The following is a 21377-nucleotide window of genomic DNA, read 5'->3' on the forward strand; positions in this document are numbered from 1 at the left end:
AATTATTTTACATTTTAATATATTTATTTTAATGCTCAACCGACCTAGATCGTGTGTGTATATATATAAGAGGTGAATTTTCATTAAAAAAATAACATTAAGAATTTCTCAAATAGTGTTCTAACTTTGAAATTTTTTTATAAAGTATTCTTTTTAATAATCATTCTATTCTTATTGATCCTCTACTCAATCTCTCACAACACCTTCTGTCTTATTAATGACCTCTCTTTGTTCTAAATAATCATCCATTACTCACAGTGTAAGCATGATAACACATGAAGATGATCGATAGGCCTTGTCCTTATTAAACCCTAATAGTTATTTTTTTTTTTAGCCACAAGCCTTCTCCATGATCTTGTTGCTTTCTCGAAACAACCTCAAGAAAAAAGAGATAGTAGCGTACATGTTTTTGCTATCAATTATAGGGGAAGAAGAAGGGGGAGTGATTTATAGGGTTTGCGAAAGTAAGGGTAGTGCAAGGAGGTGAGAGCAACGATGAATCTGAGAGTAATTATATGATTATGGATGCTATGTTAGAATTTTTGAAAGTTGAGATACGAGAATTTTTTAAAATAAAAATTTTAAGATAACGGGTTATATATACAAATAAAAAATAATAAAAATAAATAAAAAATATTTTTTAAATAAAAAAATAAATAAAAATAAATAAAAATATGTATATACATATACATATATATATGTATATATATATGTATATATATATGTATATGCATATATATATATATGTATATGTATATATATATATATGTATATATATATATATATATATATATATATATATATATATATGTATATATATATATATATATATATATATATATATATATATATATATATATATATATATATATATATATATATATATATATATATATATATGTATATGTATATATATATATATGGAGCCCGATACGAGCTAAACCCTAAAACGCTTGTCTCCGACTCCCAAATCTGTTTTCCCCGATCGCCCTTCCGACAGACGGGCGGCGCGCAGCGTCCGCCAATAATTAACAGAGGCAACGAGTGGCTCGAGCTCTCTCTCTCTCGCAAACACACACACATTGTTCGTAGCGTTTGGCTGTTGAATGGAAATCGTTTGACGGGCCTGCTGAGTACGGGATTGGCGGGGCTATCCCAGTTTCTTGTCGCCTATTTCTTTTGATCGTTATGTGATATTCATCAATAAGCTCGGATGCTGACTGCTGCGAGAGGACGCGCCTTCTCTTCTTCCCCAGTCTCGTCTTCCTCAAAATGGGGTAACAAACGATCCCTCTCCTCTTTGCTTTCCACTGGTGATCACAAGCTTTAGGGCCTTGGAATCTAAAAGTACATTGTGACAAGTAGTCCTCTAGGATACTTAAAAATTTACTGTCAGAAGCTTTTTATTTGAATGATAGTGTGCTCTGAAACGTAGGTTCATGTTAGAAGTAATTCATGAGGTTTTACAGCAGTTGGAAATATAAAGATGTAATTTAAAATATCCTGCAGCTGGTGAGTCGTTTTCTATAAGCTGAGAGAGATAGAACATTCGGATTTGTACTTCAAATTGCCACATTTTTTTGTTTTTGTTTATCCTTTTCTTGACTATTCTGACATGATGTTCTGCTGTGTATCATAAAACAGGACTTGTGATCTTAATCTATTAATATTTGTTTCGTTTTTGATAAAATCGTAGCTATTACTTGGAAGAATGAAAATGATTTTTAATGTCTAAGTCGTGAGTTTGTTGTCGTTATGTTTCTCTCGAATGGTCAATTTTTCTTGGTGGAGTTTACAACTGATATGAGTAATTTTCTCTTGAATTAAACTTTTTCAATATGCTGCACTTCGAGACTAATGCATACATATCATCATTCTTGTTCTTGCTTACGTCTGTGGTGAGGCTTGCTCCTGTTTGACATGTATCATCTTCTATTTCCTTTGTAAATCTTAGTTCTTTCCTAATGTCTAGATCAACAAAACTGATTTTCCTTGGACTGGTTCTTAATGGCTGGTATTTACCACTCTGGGCATGAATCCGGACACCAATCACTGCCTATTGCCTGACACTATCAGACCTCTCATTAAATGTCCTTGTTCCTCTCCTAAGATGGAAGTATAGCTTTGGACTGCTAAGTGAGTAGAGTTACAACAGTTGTGTAAGGGTCCTTTGATATTCATCATGTTTGTCATATTTAAGCCTTTTTACAAGGATAGCTTGATGTCAAACTTCTAGTTGGTGTTGAATTCTTTGCAACATAGTTTGGGCAGAAACCAAATCTTTCTAGGAATTAATTTTGAATAGAATAATTTACCTCATTGGTTGTAATTTAACCTCATGTAAGCAGGGAGAAAGCTTTCAAAGTTTCCCTAGATATTGGAAGATGCTGGAAGACGAGGGAAATACAAATGAACATATAGGGAACTTTTTCATCTCAAAGGTGCCAAGTATCACATGAACTAATGGACACGACCTCCTTAAGGGAACAGTTCTACAATCTCAAGTTTTGAGTGTTGCTTTTTTCCCAGTGGTGATAACTGGTCCCCGGGATCCAAAGAATTGTCCTCAAGCTTGAGATTTTGGGTGGACAGAAGAATAATATCCTTAAGGTGTGTGTATTGAGCTAATCAAGTGATGAAAGAAGAATATCTTTCTCAAAAGGAGGAACAACCAGACACCAGAGAAGTAGGGAGGGGCTACAATTGCTCATAGAGGGAAAAGTATTATGAATCAACTTAAGAAAGCTAAACTACGTCAAGGCTGCTCAAGGAGAGAAGAAACTGAGTCGGAAAACCAATGAATGAGAACATGGGAGTTGCCAAACAATAAGTAGTCTTTGTTGAAACTACTGAGTTTTTCTTGAAGAACCTGAGGCAGCAAGGAAGTAGGAGAATTTGTATTTAGTGGTATCTTCCTTTGTAGAAGGCTCTTAAACTTTATAGTTAAAGATCTCAATTGCAAGTGCAAGTGACAGTTAAAATTCAAACTCATCATTGTTATGAAGATTCTCCAACTTGAGGTTCACAATTAAAGCATATATTATTGCATGTCTACATTATTGATCTATGTAATGCTCCAAATCAGGTTCTAACGTTTGTAAGATGCCCATAGGACTTTTTATCCATAGACGAGGCAGAAGAAATTTCTCAGGTCGAATAAGCCTTTGAGTACTAGAGATTTGCTTCTCCTTATGCCTCGTACATTATTGTTCCTGGCTCCTGCATTGAGTATCTCAAGATAGCTATGCAATAGTTTGCTTACGATGGACCTGGATTTCCCTGACCCCTAGTGTTCAAATAGGCTCTGAAACCAGGTGCTTCAACAGCTGCTTGTATAATGCAAATATGCTGATACAACTTTCTTGACCTTAGCTGATTAATTTTATACAAATATTGATGAGATCAGCCTACTTATCCAAATTTCAATATCCTTCTTCATAATGTTTTCTTCAATGCTACTGAAAGAACAATCCATTTACAATATCTTCCTAGAGATTCTTTTGGCATGTTCTTGTTTTTTTTGTTTCCAATATTCCAAGAACACTTAATTGCAAAGCCCATGAGCTTGGCATTTTTGGTTGAACCTCTGGGTTCCCCTCTTTCTGTATGCTGGATGACCTGGGCTTGCCCAATCCTCTTGCAAGATTTTTTGACTAAATGAAATTTATCTTTGTTTAAAAAAGATATGGCCATGTATTTTCCATTCCAGCTTCTTCTCACCAGACTGTGTGATATAATAGTTAAGCTATTTGTTGGATCATTGTTGGATATCTTAAGATCCTTCATGCATGATTCATTAGGTTGGCTTTTGCAAACCCAGAATTAATAGAAAGATTGTTTATATTTCTTACTCTATATCACATACCTATGGCCAATCAGCATTAGCAGCTTTTAGTTGCTACAAATTGTTCAAATTAATTGTATGGTAAATAAATCAGGGAGAAGATCGGAGGATTTTGATGGCACAATTTTTGTAATCTCCTTACTGTCTTATATGTTGCATTAGTAAATTTTTAAAAATAACCTAGTACTAACAAAACAATAGTGATGCCTGTTTTGTCATTTATAGCCAAATGATAGCCTACTATGTTTTACAATGTTTAAGCTTATGGTTAAGACTGCAAGCTAAATGCCATTATTTGAAGTTGATACTACAACTCCTTTCTGCATCCTATGTGGATGGAAATATCTTCTGCAAAAGCATGCAGTCATATCATAATCTTGAGATAACTAAATATCTGTGGAGTTTACTCATCCTCTCTGCTCACTCCACATTTAGTGACATGAAATGAGTTGATAGTTGATGCTTGATTCTGTTATTCGTATGTTGGCAAAACTCGTCTAATTTATTAATCTGAAGTAGCTATAGAGAAATGCATTAAGAAAAAGGTAAGAGGTTAAAATATTCAAGGTTCGTATCTTAAGATCATATTCTTACAGCTAACACTGGCAAAGAACATTTTCTAATCTTTGTGATGTATTCAGAATTTTCTCTGTTCTTACTTGGGCATTGTAATAGGCATCTTTTTGGTCAGCCTTTTGTTTCTAGGAAAGAGTTCTACTTATTCTGATTCTGTAAATATGTTTCCTCTTCGGCCTCCTGTCTCCATACTTATACCAGCCAGTCTCTTTTAGGCCTTCAACCCTATATTATGTTGAAAGTTGAAACTATAGAAAAAAATTAAATGAAGCATACACAAGTTTCTAAGTAAGGATCTTTGAAGAAAATTATTTGTCAATATGCTATTTATTTTACTCTTCGAGACTGGATAGTGATGCTTAATGACAAATACTCTAGATAACTAAAACGTTCTCACTATTGGCAAGGGAGATATCAAGCCAGACAATATCCTTTTTTGTGACAAATTCTACAAGAATATCTTGCAAAACTGATAAGCATTTTCCACATGAAGGATTTTATCAGTGTGTGTATGTAAAATCCTTGTTCTTGTTTTTGTTTGTTATAAATTCTACAAGAATATTTTGTAAAATAGATAAACATTTTCTACATGATGGATTTTATCTATGTGCATATTTAAAATCCTTTTACTTGATTATGCCTATCTTTCTTATATTATTGCAGTGTTTATTGGCCTGTCTAGTGAACTACTACAATCGAATTCTAGAGGACGGTGTAAATCATTTGCTGCTTCAGTTCCCCCGGGTCCATTTAAACCACAAAAGGGCAAGAGGTTAACTAAACAAGAAAGGCGCACTTTGGTAAAGTCCTTTGTTGACAAGTAAGTTACCTGTTCCAATGACTTTTAAAATGTCATTGGAAAAATGTTCTAAGACATGGGTTTGATCAAAGTTATTATTTGAGGGGAAAAGGGCATCTTTGAGACTATGTGTGTACAAGTCCTACTACATTAGTATAGGCTTGAAGGTACCCTTCCCTAGGGATCCATCATGCATTTTCTTTTTTTCCTTTAAACCTTTTCTCTAGAAAACAAGCATAACAATCATCTAATGCTCTTGAAACAAGCATTTTTTTAAAAAATGAAAATAAGCAAATGACAACTCTTTATCCTGGATATAGTTCAGCAGTTTAAGCTATTGCATTTGACGATATATTAGATCCAATAAGAACTCTTTTTAGAGAGGAAAGCAGTTGGTTAGTATATTTTCTAAAAATTGTCATCACCTCTATCTTATTGGATCTTTGAGTATCTATTAGATCAAGTCTAGGGGCAGCAGTGTAGTGGTCCTAATTGATCCACCTTGAATAACAACTTTTCTGACTTCAAAATAGATTAAAAATCTATAAACTAAAATTGAGCAACTGATAGGAGGATAGCGAACTAGCTAAATAACTAATAAAAATAGTGAATTGAGACCAAGTGGAATTTGAAATTACCTAAACCAAAGCTTGGCCAAATTTGACCCATATTACAACTTAATTGAACAAAAACTTAAAGAAATAAGACATGAATTGAGTAAGTGCAGGCTTAGCTACCGAAATGAAACAGATTACACTCAGACGTTGAGTATCGCATGATTTGTTGCTAGCCACATGGTGCAAATGAATTCAATTTATGCTTCTCCAAAACCTGTATATTTTTATTTGCAAATTTTCATTCACAATTTGTCAGAGCATGTTTTTATATGTGAATACGCTTGTTTCTTGTTTCCTTATTTTATGTTCTGATGACAATTTTCTTTAAAATATTTAAAACCTATATTTAAATTCTACAGGTATAGAGCCTCAAATGCAGGAAGATTTCCTGCAGTTACTTATGTCCTACGAGAGACTGGTGGGTCTTATTACAGTCTAAAACTGATTGTACAAGAAATAGAGTACAACAATAAGTTGTCCTCGTTAAATAAGGGGACTGTTCAGTTGCGAAAAGCAGAAGACATTAATCAAAATTCAGATGCCAAAGAAGTGTCCTCTACATCTGTCAGAGATGAAACCTTGAAATCAGTCATTGATAGCAAAGTAAGGAACAACAATCATCAAGACAGATGAACAGTTTGATCCAATGAATATTTTTTTTATCAAATTATCTCAAATAGAGGCAGTTGACTGTGCAACTAAGTATTTTTGACATTCTGGATGTGTTTTGGCTGTTCATTATCAACATTGTGTAAATGATTTATCTAACTATTTCTCTTTATTTCTTGGACCATATTTCTTTTTATAATGTGCCAATTCTAGTTCGATTGCTATATCTTTTACGTCATGTAATGTTTAGGTGGTTCATCAGTTAAATGTTTATATTGGGACAGATAGCTAGCTATATGATGGCTCAGTAAGATTATGGCATCTAAAGTCATGGATATGTCTAAAGTTAGTGGGATCTGGGATCTCATTGTGATCAAGGGCTGTAGAAAGGTTACTATAGTCAGCCTAAGTAAGTTCAGATGGCAGCTAATTATTTGCTTATTCTAAATGATCTCTTTCTTTGCACAAGAGAATTTTCCATCTCCCATTTTCTACCTTTTTCCTACACTAATTATCTTTCTCCGCTCTATTATTACTTTGTTTAATTTTCTCTCTTATATTAAAGATTAAAACCCTATGTCTCTCTCCCTCTTTATCTTTCAATCTTTGTTTCTTTTTTTGTAATTTGATTATTTGAATAAATGCTGCTATTGCCAATGTTTTTTTACTTAGCTATTTTATGGGTTGTTCACAGTTAGTCTGAAGGTTAGGCATTCTCTTCATATAATCCTTTCTCTTTAAGGTGAAGATATTTGTTTTCATTATCGTCAATGGTGGATCACATTGTCCTGCGATCCTGTCTTCATGCTGTAGAAAAGTGCTTACTTGTAAATTGTTTGTGAAATATTTGGAATTGCATCTGACATCATTATTGGTTTTAAGAGTTTTTTTTTTGGGACTGTTGTTTGCTTTTGTTTAATTGCATGTCTCTTTTTCACTCTTCCTGTGTGCATTTGTATTGCAAATCAAATGAAGTACTTTCTCCTAAAGACTTTGGTAAACAGAGTTCTCAAGATAATGATTGGATTCTGGAATGTACCAATAATAATTTCTTTTGACATTTTTTTTCATGGAAATGCCTTATTATATAAAGCTGACAAGAGTTGCTTTTTTATATATGCATGTAGCTTTTGCTGATAAATTTTCTTTTTTTCAGGATGAACCATCAGTCTCTCTGAAATTGGGAATTGAAACAAAAACCTCAATGTCTTCTTCCGGAGAATCTGTGGGCTCCAGAAAAGAGATAAGCACTAAAGACTCTTCACATGATGCACCTTCACCAAAGGTAGTTAAAGATACAGGAAATCATGGAGTTTCGGTGACAGAGGAACGTCATAGGTAAGCTTGCTTTTTCACTTATCCTATGTCAAGTTCATTTTCTTATTTCTTCTTGATATTACACTTCCAAGGATCTAATGGTTTAGATCCTGTATCTGTAGCAAATAATTCCAATACTAACTACCATGATTTCCCAATGCATACATTGTCTTGGTCCTTCTCCTTCCATATGCTGTTTTATGATTCTACAAGAAACTTCATTAAGAATTCGAACATGAACTTCTTGTCCTATGGTCTTGATTTATGTGGCTATAAAGAATCTGTAGATGTATTTTCAAGTGGTTGCCCAGTTTATCATGCATAATGTGGCTATATATCATCGTCAGCAAACTAAATTTTTTGATAATACTCGTCTAGCCTGTTGTGCCTGTCTTCAGATAAATTCAGATGCTGAATACTGCCTTGCTGGTTTTCTCTCTGTAGTGATCATCATAGAAGTTCCGAGCAAGGATTTTCATCAAGGACGGCAAACTTGTGGGGAAACTTAAGGTCATTAGCAGATGGGATCATTAGCCTCTGGAGAAAAATGTAGGTCTTGATCATATTCTCAGCAAATTGGTATTTCCAATGGAGATTGGATTGCCTCTTCTCACTATGTAATGCTGATCTTGGTGCTGCGGAGGAGGGTGCCTTTCAACTTTTCCAGTGTTTGTTTCTGCAAGTTAGTTGCTTCAGTCATCAGGCATTTTCGATCTAATGATGAAACAATGAAAGATTGTCCTGTGACAACCCTTGCATCGTTTTTGTGGCACATGCTGTGCTCTACAATAATTAGTCACTATGTGTGCACTTTCACTTGTCTTCTAGGTTGATTTTGGTGCTTCATGAAGTTTGATTCAGGCTTAAACTAGTAGTACATCCTTGAGCAATTTAGAAGTTTTGAATCTATTATGAATATTGTTCGTTCCTGACATAGGTGATCAGGATTTGAGTTGTGATAATTATCTTTCTGGTTACAGTTTGAAATTTGTGCACATCTATCTGCTTCGTATCCCACATTGGTGGAATCATATTATTACATTGACATGTAATTAAAGCAAAAAATAATGGGTACCATCTCATCGTTCACCCAAATTTTATCGAAACCAAGGGTTTATCAAGTTGAGAAATGGCTATAATAGTTATTGATCATTTTGTCATAGTATCTCGGCCGTATGTGTCATCGTTGGAACGTGCGCAAATCTACGGCCGGGGTAGCAAGTTTCGGATTGGGACTCGAACAATCAGTCCAGCGACACATTGGTCTGTTGGCGCTGCCATCTCATGGCGTGCTTTCGGCTCCCGACGTTGGGTATCTTCCCCCTCCGCGTCTCCGCCTCCTCTCGGCGCCTCGCCCGTCGAAGAATTCGGTCTCTGCTGAAACCGTCGAGTTGCAATGCGAGGCGTTTCGGCTCGGTGGCGGCTTCTACGGTCCAAAGATTCGATTGGGACGACGTCGTTCGCATCGCCGAGGAGGTCCAGGAAGACGACGACCCTTCTGATCTCCGTGGGTATTTCGAGAAAGTTCGCCACTGCAACCGTGGATCTGTACGCCTTTTTTCTCCGCTGTTCTTCTTGTTCTTGTTGTTCGGCCGAAATTAGGTTATTCTTTCCTCTGTTTTTTGATAGTTTGCGTTGATGTGGTTGTTTGTTCCGGGAATATGAGCAGGAATTGAAATCAGAGTTCGTTCCCTTTCTTGTCGAGGATCGGATTGTTGGTTACATACATAATGGGTATGTGCTGTTGGCTTTCAGTATCTGATTATTTCAAGAAACTGTGGGCGTTGAAGAAAGTGAATTTTTTTATCAAGCAATCAGTTTTCGCGTTTTTAATCTCGTCTTAAATTTGTTTCATATAGAAACTTCTTGAAATTACAATTTTTAATTCATTTATATATTGCATCTACAAGTCATACACTTTAGAATCAGGGCGTATGTTCCCTCTATATTATTTTTTTATCACAAAAATGATGCGCAAAATTCTGATTTAGGTTTCTGGGCTTCTTACTTAGCCTTCAATCATGTACTAGGTTTCTGGGCCACCTAAGACAGTTCAAGGAGGTTTTTACAGTTGGTTTGCACAATAATGATTGTCATGATGAAAGCCATGTTAAATTTCATTCTTCACTTATAACACCAGAGGAGAGAACGAGAGCTGTTGGAGATGCGATCAAATGCTTGGGAGAATTGATTCCAGGTACTCGGAATGAGGTACTCTTAGAAATCGCTTAGTTTGTCTCGAAGTTGTATTCTGTTTTAAATATGTACTGACCTCGTCAAAGTACTTAAGTAGGAATGTAGGATAACTTGTATATATCTTAACGTTATGGGATATCAAAGTGTTTTCATTAGAAATGAAGTTTATTGAGACATCCATTTAGAATATGTCATGCTTGAGAAATTTATGGTCTTTATATTAGCTTCTATATAAAGTTTATGTGCTTATGATTATGACCCTTATATTGATAAACTATTTTTTTGCAACTTATGTGTTCTCTGATCCCATTTTTTTTTTTCTAACTTCTTTCTAAATCATGCCAAGCTATACCCTGTGACATCATCATATGGGATGCCTGTATTTTTCTCTCTAGAACGTGCCGCTGCTCCTTATTTTGGCATAAAGGTTAGTTTCGCTCTATAACATGGAACTGTTTGAAGTTTTCTTCATCATGCTTATCGAACTCATCTTCATACACTTACTTTGCTTCTTCATTTCCAGAATAAATGAATCCATATTTCCAAGAATTCTTGTATACAGAAACTGTGTAAACTGGAATAAGATCATCATTATATGGTACTTTGTGTTGAAATAGACTGTTAACCATATGGACTAAACCTGAAATGCTTCCACAGTAGTGAAATATTAAGTAAAAATAGCCCAATATGCTTAATCTTCCTGTAACTGTATATGGAACTTTTTAGTTCTAAAATACCTACCTGGTTGTACATAAATGCAGGTTTTGATGATTACTATCAACATTTCAATCTATTTTAATTTATTGTTGCAAGAAGAACTGGCATGTTTTGGATTAAGTGTCTTAGCAGGCAATCCTATTAGATTAATTGAAATATGTGAATGAAACCATAATATCTTCATGCTGTGGACAGAAGCATTTAAGACCAAAATTTTAAATCATATCTTCTACTCTTCCCAAAAGTTTTGATGACAAAGATGATATAGCTTGAGATGCAATAGGTTACAAGGGAGTTTAAAGAGACTAGTGGATACAGCACATAAATCAAGGGGTTCCTAGTTCCTTTTACATACCTTGCTTCATGTCAACAGCTTTACAAAGAGATGTAGAGAACAGAAAATGACTTCTGTCTAGAAAAGCTACTCAACTTGTTAGGCTTGAATCATATAATGTTTTGTCGCCACTTGATTATCTGGTTTACATTTTGGACTGTTCTTTGGTGTTCTTTATGGTATTATTTACTCATATTCTTGTAGATTATCAATTCTTGTTTCTACTGCTCTCTTATCATTGTGGTTGGTCATGTTATGTTAGTGTATGTTGCTTTCTAGTAGAAAGGAGAATTCAAGTCCAGGCTAATCTGCCTCTTTGTTCCTTTCCTTCCTTTTCTTTTTGTTGTAGGCCTATGGTGTTCACATGAATGGATATGTGGAGATGGATGGACAAAAGTTCCTCTGGATTGGGAAGAGAAGTGTTTTTAAGCAAACTTATCCAGGGATGCTTGATCATCTTGTCGCTGGGGGCCTGGTATATTTTTATATTTGTTGACATATACAATCTATTTTTTTTTTCGATGAGAGAATCCTATTAATAATGTTACCTTATTCATTGTGTTACTTTGTACTTCCAAAGTATCTCATTCAATATGAACTTCTTGTGATCCTGAGTTGTTGATATTGATGATGTTGAACGTCTAACTTCACCTTTGTTGGTGTTGTGATTATATTGATTTGTTGAAATTGAAATTTACTGCACATTCCTTCCCTGGAGGAAATCATGTCGCTAACTATTTGCATCTGTACTTCCACACAAGCACAGGCTCACAAGTACACACATGAACAAATGAAACACGCACACATAAAAAGATAATTGAGTCTATAAAGTTCCATGAACATAGGGACAGTCAAGTCTAACACATTTTGAAAAGCTAATCTTGGTTGCAATTTTTGTTTATCTCGTTTACTGTTTTCTGGAATTATTGCTTGATTCTGGGAAAATCCATTTAGCTCTCCCAATAAATACTTGGGACATTACAGCTTGTTGTATTCTGTTTTCAAGAATTCATGCTTTTCAATAATCTTCTTCATCATTGAAAATTTAATGAATCTAATCCTAAATCAAATATTGGCCTTACATCACTTTGTTAATTCAGCCATACGGAATCAGCTGCAAAGAAAACCTTCTGAAGGAATGTGAAGAGGAAGCAGGAATTCCAAGATCTGTGTCCAATATGTATGCTAACCTTTCACATTTATAGGCATTGGTTTCTTGCGTAAGATTTGGATGTAGAATATATAATGCAGAAATATCATACCTGCTGATTTCCAGATTTTTACTCTAGGCATTTCTACTGTTTTATGGTTGTCTAAAATAGTGTTATTCACATTTATGTTTCGTGTCATGATCAATACATACACAGAAGCAAATCATCCATCTTGTTTTAATTGTCCAAATAATTGCTATATTTAGTCTTGGTTACTTTTTTGAACCTTGACCTTGTAATAAAATATAGATTTTGTTACTAGTTCTGGATTTGTTATTCTGTTATCGTCATTATGACTTTGCAACCTTCTAATATGTGCTTGGATATTTTTTTTAGAAAATGACTTTCTTGTTGTTAAACTTTTTAATTATATTTGAAATATTTTTGGTGCTGTAGTTAGTGTGTTTCCAATTGCTTGTTGCAATATTTTTGGCAAAAGAAAATCCATGGTCCAACTCCAAATGGTTGGGATATTATGCTTGTTGGTGTTGTTGTAGCCATTGGCTATCCTATGTTTGTATGATTATTGTAGATATAAATGGTGCTAATACCATACCAGCAAGTTGGCAAGTCTATATGATATGCCTTCACACCAATATAGGTGCTTTGGTGTGAGGGAAAAAAAGGAAAGGTGAGGAATGGTGAAAAGAATAACAAAGCCGTAAGTCTCAACTATTTGGGATCATAGTGAAAGGAAGAAACTGATACAAAAAAGGTTAATGCACGTATAACCATGCATGAGACTAGAAGAAGGTTGACGAGAGTTCCTCTCTGTCAACTGAATAGTGCAATATGGTAGCCTTTAGTTCAATCCCTGTTGAATTGTGTGTCGTGATATTATGACAAGCATTTTCTGCCTCTCACATAAGAGATGAGAGGAAAGGACAATGAATGGAGGGGCAGAAAAGGAAGTGGTATTCTATTATAATTTGATTGCTCAAACATGGATATTTTAAATTTTTAATACACTCTTGAAGGTTTTAAAGCTTGTGAGTTTTGCCATGCTGTTGACATAATACCTCTTTGCATAATATAGATGAGACACTCCTTGTGCCGGAAGAAACAATAAAAAATGGTCTAACTTAATATGAAGTAGCTGGTGTAACATCACATGGTATCACTCTGCTCATAACTGAACCCCTTGTGTCTGCCAAAACTTCGATCCTTGCCGGGTACTGTCTGTATCTAGTACGTACTGGTAGAACCATATAGGTGTATAACAAGGCAGTTAGTCCAGCCACACCAAGGTAAGTGTTCTGTATGCAAACTGTAGCAGCATATGTTGACTTCTGTTATGTATATAGTGCAATATGCTTGTTTTATCGTATCGTACTGACATGCTTAGTAATGTATAGGTATATGATATGCCAACCATATCAACATATGTGACACAACTTTTGTTCTATATATATATGGCAGTAGATGATCATTATACCATACCAAACCATACTGTCATGCTGTACCAATATAAGTATGTGGCATGTGCACCATATTCACGGATGTCAATACTTGGCTTGTTTTTACAAAACATTTCAGTGTATGATCATTATAGCATGCCATGCTAACATAGCAATGCCATGTTGGCATGTGCTATCCCTGTATGATAAGTCTAGTATTCGACCAGGTTTTTTCCTCTTAAAAATATGGACTGAACCCATTTAACCGACAGCGAACCTTTAGTGATAACTATAGCAGCAAGGATCCAAATATTTGAAAAAATTAAAGAGTAGACTTTTGTGTTTAGCCAGAAAGGACCCAGTCCTGATCTAGCATGGATCCAGTATCGAAATTGTATTCCTTGATCAAAGCCACCTATTGTTCCCATAGACAAGAAAATACTAAGACATGGGGGTGTCTGATCATACTTTTAGGGGCTTCATGTGATTTGCTAGGCTAGACAAAATCTCTAAATCTTTCTCAAAGCTATTGAGCTGGATATTTTCAGGAATGCTCCAGAAAATTCTGCTTTAAGATCATGAATGTATCAATAAAACAAAAACTTGGTTGCATGGTTCCAATAGGAAATGTTCAAAGGCTACTATTGCTAGAGAAAAATCTTGGTAGAATAAGTTATATTCATTGTATAAAAAAATCCATTTCATTTCATGTATTTTACCTGTTACTCTGTTATATATATATGCATGTTTTTCATATAAAATAATCATGTGCAAACTAAAATTTTGCTGCAGTGCCACATCCGTTGGTGCTGTATCATACATGGACATTGATGGATGTAGATACAAAAGGGATGTTCTCTTCTGTTATGACTTAAAGCTTCCTGTTGAATTCACTCCAAAAAACGAAGGTGACTCTAGTATCTAATGTTTCCTTCTAAAAAATTGACAGTTCCTGCTGGTTTCCAATTTATTATATGGTGTGTTTGTCCTCCTTCAATGTGTGCACTTTGTTTCATCTATAATCTCTCTTTACTTCTGATATTCCCAATGATAAGCTACAAACACAGACACGCTCTCTCTTCTCCACATTGAGTTAGTTTACTTCTGAGATTCTGCTGATTTACCATTAACTATTTGGATCAATGATGAAAAAATGTCATTCAGTTGCCATATTTTATGTATTACTTTCAGTTCTTTCTTCATGGATATGTTTTTGTTACATGCCTTAAGAGAATTTTAAGAAAGTGTTGAATTAGCCATTGAGCCAATTGACTGTCACTTTTTGAGTCAATAAAATAGTTTTTTAATGCTCAAGTTCTGCTGAGTGCAAAATTCTTTCTTTAAATTGTACCCTTGTAGCATTAATATACTTTTAAAAGATGACATACAAGAGAAGAAACTGTTTCGAGTGAAGTAAGCCAGGCAGTAGATCAGTTTTTGAAATTGATAGAAGCACCATAACTTTTTCATATTCTTAGCTCTTGTTTCCCTTTCATGTGCTTTTTCCCAATATTTGCCTTGTAGGTTTATTTGTTGATTTGTGTTAGCAAAATTTGCCATTTTATATTCATACTTTAATGTGATAACGTTTGCAGATGGAGAGGTAGACAGCTTCAGATTAGTTCCAGTGAGTCATGTTGCAAATGTAATTCGAAGGACAGAGTTCTTCAAGCCAAATTGTTCCCTTGTCATTATTGATTTCTTGTTTCGTCATGGGTTTGTAGTCTTATCTTGGTCTTGCACATATTTGTTGTTCATATCATTTTCATTAGCGAGTTGAGATATTATATTTTACAAAACTGAGAAGAAAAATGCTGTTGCCAAAAACATTTAATTTCCTTAATCCATTCATCAGAAAATGAATGCATGAGCAACTTTTTCAAAGCTCACCTGTTATTGCTCAGCATTGAACCTTATACTCCAATGTTCTGAATTACCAGGTTTATAAGTCCCGACAATCGAGGTTATTTAAAGCTGCTACAGAGCTTACGCAGTGGTGATTGCTCATAAACACTCTTCTTCAGGTCAATTAGTTAACCTTTTAACTTTATTTACCATTGAAGGATTTTCGTACACTGCTTAGAGTGACACTATTTGATGGGTTCATTCTTTAAGTGTTTACACATTTCTATCTCTGGTGTAAGATGTTCCATAACCATTTTTTTGTTGCTGCAGAGATTAACGAGTGGTGATTGTTCCATTAAAGGGTTCAGCAATGATACAACTGCATTAAGTATCCGTGCTGTCACGACTTGTGATTAGAATGATAACTGCTGCAGAATGACTTTTGCAGAATAAATCTTGAGGTTCCGGTTGATTATATATGAAATCCAACACTCGGTAGTATTGATCATTCTGTTTTAGACAATGGGATGACATTAGTTTGAAATGCTATTTGTATGATACTTTCTTTTTAAGTAGGTGATTTCAAGTGCCTTCAATTTGAACAACAAAGCTACTGTTGGCATTAGCAGCGGTCAATAAAAGGTACGCCTATTTAGGTTAATATATTTTGATGACATGAAAGAAACAGTTTAAAGCCTTGCACAAATAGCTTAAAATTGTAGACTGTTTTGCTATTGAAAACAAGCAGACAACAAACAGTACTAAATTGGATTTGCTCTTGTACTTAAATCCTATTAGTATCATGATTTTTATGTTTAAAAAATTTATATTGAGATTTCTATAGTTATAAAATTAAAATAAATAACCTCATTTATTGTAATGTTGTCGGTTGCATTGACGAAAATTATAACATGTGATATTACGTGTTGGATCGGTATAAAAATATGAGTAAAAAGATAATTTTAACGTCTTTTTTATTTTCAACAATGAGCTGCCTGGTGAGTGTTGTCGATCATGGAAAAGAGTTGGATGGGGTTGGTCAACCGGAGATGAAAGATGAAAGACGAAGGCTCACATGAAGAGGGGACGCTTATGGACGTTCTTGTCGATGTCGACAGGCCATTGTCCACGACGTTGGCGTCGAACACGTTGGTGTATTGAATCCCGTTGTCCACGACGGTGTTGCTCTTGCTGTCGAAGAAGGCCAACTCGATTGGGAAATTGGGAGGCTCAAGAAAGGGTAGATGTTGACGGTGAAGGCTGCACCACTCCAGTTTAGGAATCGAATGATCTTGATCATGAAATTGCTGATGTCGGTCTTGAATTTTTCAGTTGAAGGAAACGAGTTGCTATCGTGCAAGTTGTAGACGTCGGCATTGAGGGGAACGGTGGCCTTAATGCTGTCATTGAGGGCGTTTTGGATGTTCTTCAGGGTCGGGAAAGCCGTGTTCACGAACGAATCATTGTCGGATGACAGGAATGGCTTGTTTTTTACTGCTACATATCTGCAACACCATGGACAAATTCAATAGAGCTGCAAAAACCAAATACAAGAGGCTAATTGCTAAGAATCTCCTCTACATAGATTATCTTTGGTCATCCAACCCATCTAGCTACTAATTGTTTAAAATAAAAGAAATATTATATTTATCTTTTTATCCATCACTTTCATGTCGATTTCGATCAATACAACTGACAATGTTAGAGAACAAATAAGATTATTTATTTTTTCTTTCAAAATTATAAAGATCTCAATGTAAATTTTTTAAGCATAAAAATTATGATGCTAATAAAATCTAAATACATGAGATGAGATAATATGTTATTAGCTCGAGAGCAAATCGAAAAGTACAAGAGGCATATAAAATATAAATTGGTGCTGAATCACTAAATCATAACAAAACTTTTTATTTCTTGATCTTCCTCTTTTTCATGTTGGGTCTATCGATCCTCAGGTATATTCTTTGGGATGTGCCCAAAGATAAGTTTACAACCTGCCACATCAAACTACTCTTCTCCAAGCTTGAACCTCCAGGTATCATAAACTTTGGTTTAATCCATAGATGATGACCCATCTTTGTCTTCCTCGAAGCTAGAATCATCAACCATCTTCTTGACTGATTCAATATCATCAGTTTCAGACAGTGTGTGCATGCGAAGAATGTCCGTGTCCTCACTGCATGAACAAGCAAAATAATATAAACAAATTTGATGGCACAGAAGGTGGAAGATAAACTTGTATACATGGGAACTAGTCATACTCTGTAACCCCAAATATCTCCTTAACGATAAGCGAACTGTCCCTCGAGCAGAACTCTGGAAGCTGGAAAGAAATGCAAATTTGGTTGTTCAGGTCAGCATGAATATTAGGAAGTGGCCAGCATGTATGCTAAAACCTTGTAAAGGAACATTGATGTATGCTTGAATGCACCTTCTTGGTAAGAACTCATGTCAGTCATCGGTTAAACCCAATAAGGATCAAATGACAGTTCAAACAACAGAGAGCTATAAGTAAGATGCACAACGAATGAAACCAAAGAACAAAAAAACCAAAGGTGCTCATACATTTGAGCTAAATGCATGGTCAAGCATTTCCTGTTCAATATAATCATGATAAATTATAGATGAGTGCCTTACCTCAGAGAGGTAAAGAATTTTCCCAAATAATGCTTGAACAGCAAGCTTTCGCTTGAAACCTTTCTCCGTGAAACCAGATAGGTCCATTACCACCGGGCCTGTAAGGGATGAACATTGTTAACAGCTGAAATTTATCAATAAGACATCTCTTATTACTAGTTGAGACGGCTTTACAAATTCATAGGTGTTTCCTCCATAGATGCAAATAGATTACATATTACCGGATTTACACCCAAAAGTCAAGCAAGACGTGTAAGAAAGACTATGCACCTAAGTTACTGTATGCCATCTTCTCATTTTTAATTAATAAATCAAACACCTATGAAATATCCAGCTAAATGAAATATTGAACTACGTCTTTACATAATCATGTAACGAGAAATAAAATGCATAAAAGTCTATATATCTCAATTTAAAGATGAACTTAAAAGGTGAATAGATTGTGAAATAGATAGCCGACAAATTTAACTTTCCAAAGTAGTTGCAATCATAAATGTCATAGTTCAATAACTTAAACTCATGACTTAGGTGCTGTGATTTATGCCGTACCAGCTAACACACACCTACTGTTGTTCCATAAACAAGCAGAGAACCAAATTTTACATATCTGCAAGGAAAGGGTCCAAATAAATTTCCTTAACAACTAAAGCGCCACAACCGGTGATATAATAAAATTTCTAATAAGCACAGCAGAGAGATGAGATCTCATCTTTAAGCAAACAAAATAGTCTGCCACAAAGATATCTAAATTGGCAACGTAGTTTATCAACAAATCATTTATCAACATATAGCAGAAGCTAATGAATTTCAAGTTGCATAATTTAGTCTTAAAAAATTTTAATTGTCAACTTAACCTGGGCATAATAGTGAGCCCAAGTTGCAACTGGTTAACATTAAGAATACTTGGAAAAGGAAATAAAAAAAGTTCCAAAGGAAAGAAGCAAACACATAGAAATAAAGTACATCATAGTAAGCAGAGCAGCACATGTTTAAGAAGTAAACTAACAGGAGAAATCATCAAAAAATGTTCAAGTAAAACTAGGGTAATAACATCACCTTTCTCTTTAACAATTCTCCTTGAAACCTCATTCAAAATTTCTGCAACTTGAGCATCTTCCAGCAGTGATGAATTTCTAAGATGTATGAGATCTATAACCATGTCAGGATTGAAAGGTTTTTCATTCAAAGTATATCGAATGTACTTTCTCAAAATCTCTTCCATGCTGAAACCTGTCTGAATACAGACATAAAGTGGCATTCCATATCTTTAAATGGTCCAAAAAAATTACTTCAATCAGCTAAATCTAAAGAAAATGGACGCTAAAGCATTTCATAATGTGTTGTAATACATTGAAAATCACATTTACCCGTAGGACACAAATGTGATTCCATAAGGCCTCATGGTACACTAAATTATGCACTGCAATGATTAATCTACAAAGTCGTAATTTCACTAGCAGATCCTACGGAAATTTAAAACTAAAAAGTTAATGGAATTTCTTTGAATAGCTACAACAAATGTTAATGTAGATAAGTAAAAGATAAGCAGCTATCTGTGTGTCATCATAAATAAATAATCAAAACTAATAATAAGTTGCTCTTTTAATGTGATCATGACATGAAACATGGTCTACTTATCTTGTTGATATGATAGTCCAACCATATCGAGATATAACAGTGTATAAATGAAGTAAAATCAGAGAACTTCTTAGGGAGAGATTATAAGTAGATATTAATAGATTGTAACATATAAGTGTCTTGCACAAATGATACAACTTCTCTATTTTTTTTCTTTTATTCTCACAATTAGAGCCTAAATAGGAGAACTATGAGAAAGGGTAGGCAAGAAAACAACCAGAATTCACCATATCCATGGCATTATCAAACATAATTTTCTTATTCTCATCCATCAAATTAAGCTTGCACTTGATATACTTAAAAATAACTCAGGGATTTGTCCTGCACCCATCCCAATCTAACATGTAATATTCAAGTGCTTCAATGAAAATGCTAAACTTTCCCAACTATTCAAACCATATCATCAAGATCCCTCTTGATTAAAGCAGATAAATGCTGTCTGATATGAGCGGAGGTAAAAACCTATTAACAACAAGTACCTTCTGCATTAGCTCTTTGAGAGCCGAGTGATTTACTTCATCCTTGCCCCTCAGAAACAACTCGTCTATCGATTTCAACAAGAAAGCATTCTTATTGACCTGCAACAGAATGGTTGGTGGAAATAACACAAATAAAGGAGAATCACAAGCTAAATGGTTCCTGTCTTGATGGATCATCAAATGAGAACAGATGAAAAGAATGCAAGAAACAGAGGCAAACCAATCTCTTGCGCTGGGCTCTGGGCGAAGTGAACTTCCTGACGGCCTTCACAAAGCCAATCACGAAAGACAAGCCAACCCACGCCAAAGGCACCGCGAGAAGCCACGGTAGCTGGCTCTGCGCAACCCTAGGCCCGGGGATGGCCTGGGTCACAGTCCCGGTGAACTCCACCAGGTCGAGCGCCTTCTCCTGGATCCACGGCAGGTTCTCCTCCACCACCTCCTCCTCCTCATCCCGCGCAGGAGCGGCGGCGGCGGCGGCGGCGGCCTGGGTCGATTCCTTAGGGTTTTTGGATTGCTGAGGGCCGGGGCTCCACCTTATCTTCGCGACGAGCGTCGAGGATGTGCGTCTGCGAGGTTGAGGAAGACGAGGGAGAGAGTGGATGCGGAAGAGAATCGATGGCTGCGGAAGCGCGGTGGGGCGGGTTATCGAGCCGGCAGAGAGACGCCAGAGGAGGGAGGAGGAAGCCATGGAAACGGCGGAGCTTCTGCTGCTACAATCGAAGGGGTTATCTCACATTACATAAAAGCTCCTTTGGGAAGTACGTATTTACCCCTGCACGATCGAAAATTCTGATATAAATCCTCGCGGTCGAAGCACAATAACACGCATAGAAAATATTACTTTTATGAGCAAATATCTTCGATTGATCGCAAGGCACACGATCAATTGAAGATATGGGAGAAGTGAAAAAGAAAGGAAAAGGATTCAATCTAAAAAAATATAATTATTTTTTCAATTAAATAAAAAAAAGGCAATGAAGACGAGTCATTCGATCGCAGAACCTTACGGGGCTTGTCATCAATCACATCAACACCATGCAAATCGCTTTCCGTCCGACTGAATGTTAATCGCAACGCCATATACGAGTCACGTTGCTCCAAGCGCCAAATGGACCTATTAATTAATTACCGTTGGCAGCAACGCAAGAGCACATTCAT

At 35.5% G+C, this 21377-nt stretch overlaps 3 protein-coding genes across 5 annotated transcripts; 2 read left to right on the plus strand and 1 right to left on the minus strand.

Annotated features, from left to right (window-relative positions):
- Positions 1–1002: 1002 nt before the first annotated feature.
- Positions 1003–8578, plus strand: LOC135638913 (uncharacterized). Of its 2 annotated transcripts, none has more exons than XM_065152487.1 (5): positions 1003–1277; positions 5084–5240; positions 6196–6439; positions 7602–7783; positions 8207–8578. In XM_065152487.1, exons 1-5 carry the CDS (start codon positions 1214–1216, stop codon positions 8313–8315), a joined length of 756 nt encoding a protein of 251 aa, XP_065008559.1. In that variant the 5' UTR covers positions 1003–1213; the 3' UTR covers positions 8316–8578. The 2 variants fall into 2 exon arrangements, with proteins under 2 accessions (XP_065008559.1, XP_065008560.1); XM_065152488.1 differs by having other exon boundaries at positions 1139–1277; positions 5103–5240; positions 8207–8512.
- Positions 8579–8929: 351 nt separating this feature from the next.
- Positions 8930–16127, plus strand: LOC103984606 (nudix hydrolase 20, chloroplastic). 2 transcript variants are annotated; one of them, XM_009402136.3, is made up of 10 exons: positions 8930–9310; positions 9432–9496; positions 9754–9973; positions 10305–10385; positions 11359–11484; positions 12110–12189; positions 14410–14525; positions 15213–15333; positions 15558–15641; positions 15793–16127. In XM_009402136.3, the coding sequence occupies exons 1-9, from the start codon at positions 9047–9049 to the stop codon at positions 15625–15627; spliced, it is 1143 nt and encodes a 380-aa protein (XP_009400411.2). In that variant the 5' UTR covers positions 8930–9046; the 3' UTR covers positions 15628–15641; positions 15793–16127. The 2 variants fall into 2 exon arrangements, with proteins under 2 accessions (XP_009400411.2, XP_009400414.2); XM_009402139.3 differs by having other exon boundaries at positions 8932–9310; positions 9793–9973.
- Positions 16128–17350: 1223 nt separating this feature from the next.
- Positions 17351–20970, minus strand: LOC135639072 (uncharacterized). The gene is made up of 6 exons (XM_065152816.1): positions 20437–20970; positions 20217–20315; positions 19156–19333; positions 18100–18197; positions 17724–17785; positions 17351–17638 (listed from the first exon to the last, which is right to left on the minus strand). The coding sequence occupies exons 1-6, from the start codon at positions 20905–20907 to the stop codon at positions 17515–17517; spliced, it is 1032 nt and encodes a 343-aa protein (XP_065008888.1). The 5' UTR covers positions 20908–20970; the 3' UTR covers positions 17351–17514.
- Positions 20971–21377: the final 407 nt, after the last annotated feature.

This window comes from Musa acuminata, chromosome BXJ3-5, assembly GCF_036884655.1.
Source record: "Musa acuminata AAA Group cultivar baxijiao chromosome BXJ3-5, Cavendish_Baxijiao_AAA, whole genome shotgun sequence".
NCBI classification, from domain to species: domain Eukaryota; kingdom Viridiplantae; phylum Streptophyta; class Magnoliopsida; order Zingiberales; family Musaceae; genus Musa; species Musa acuminata.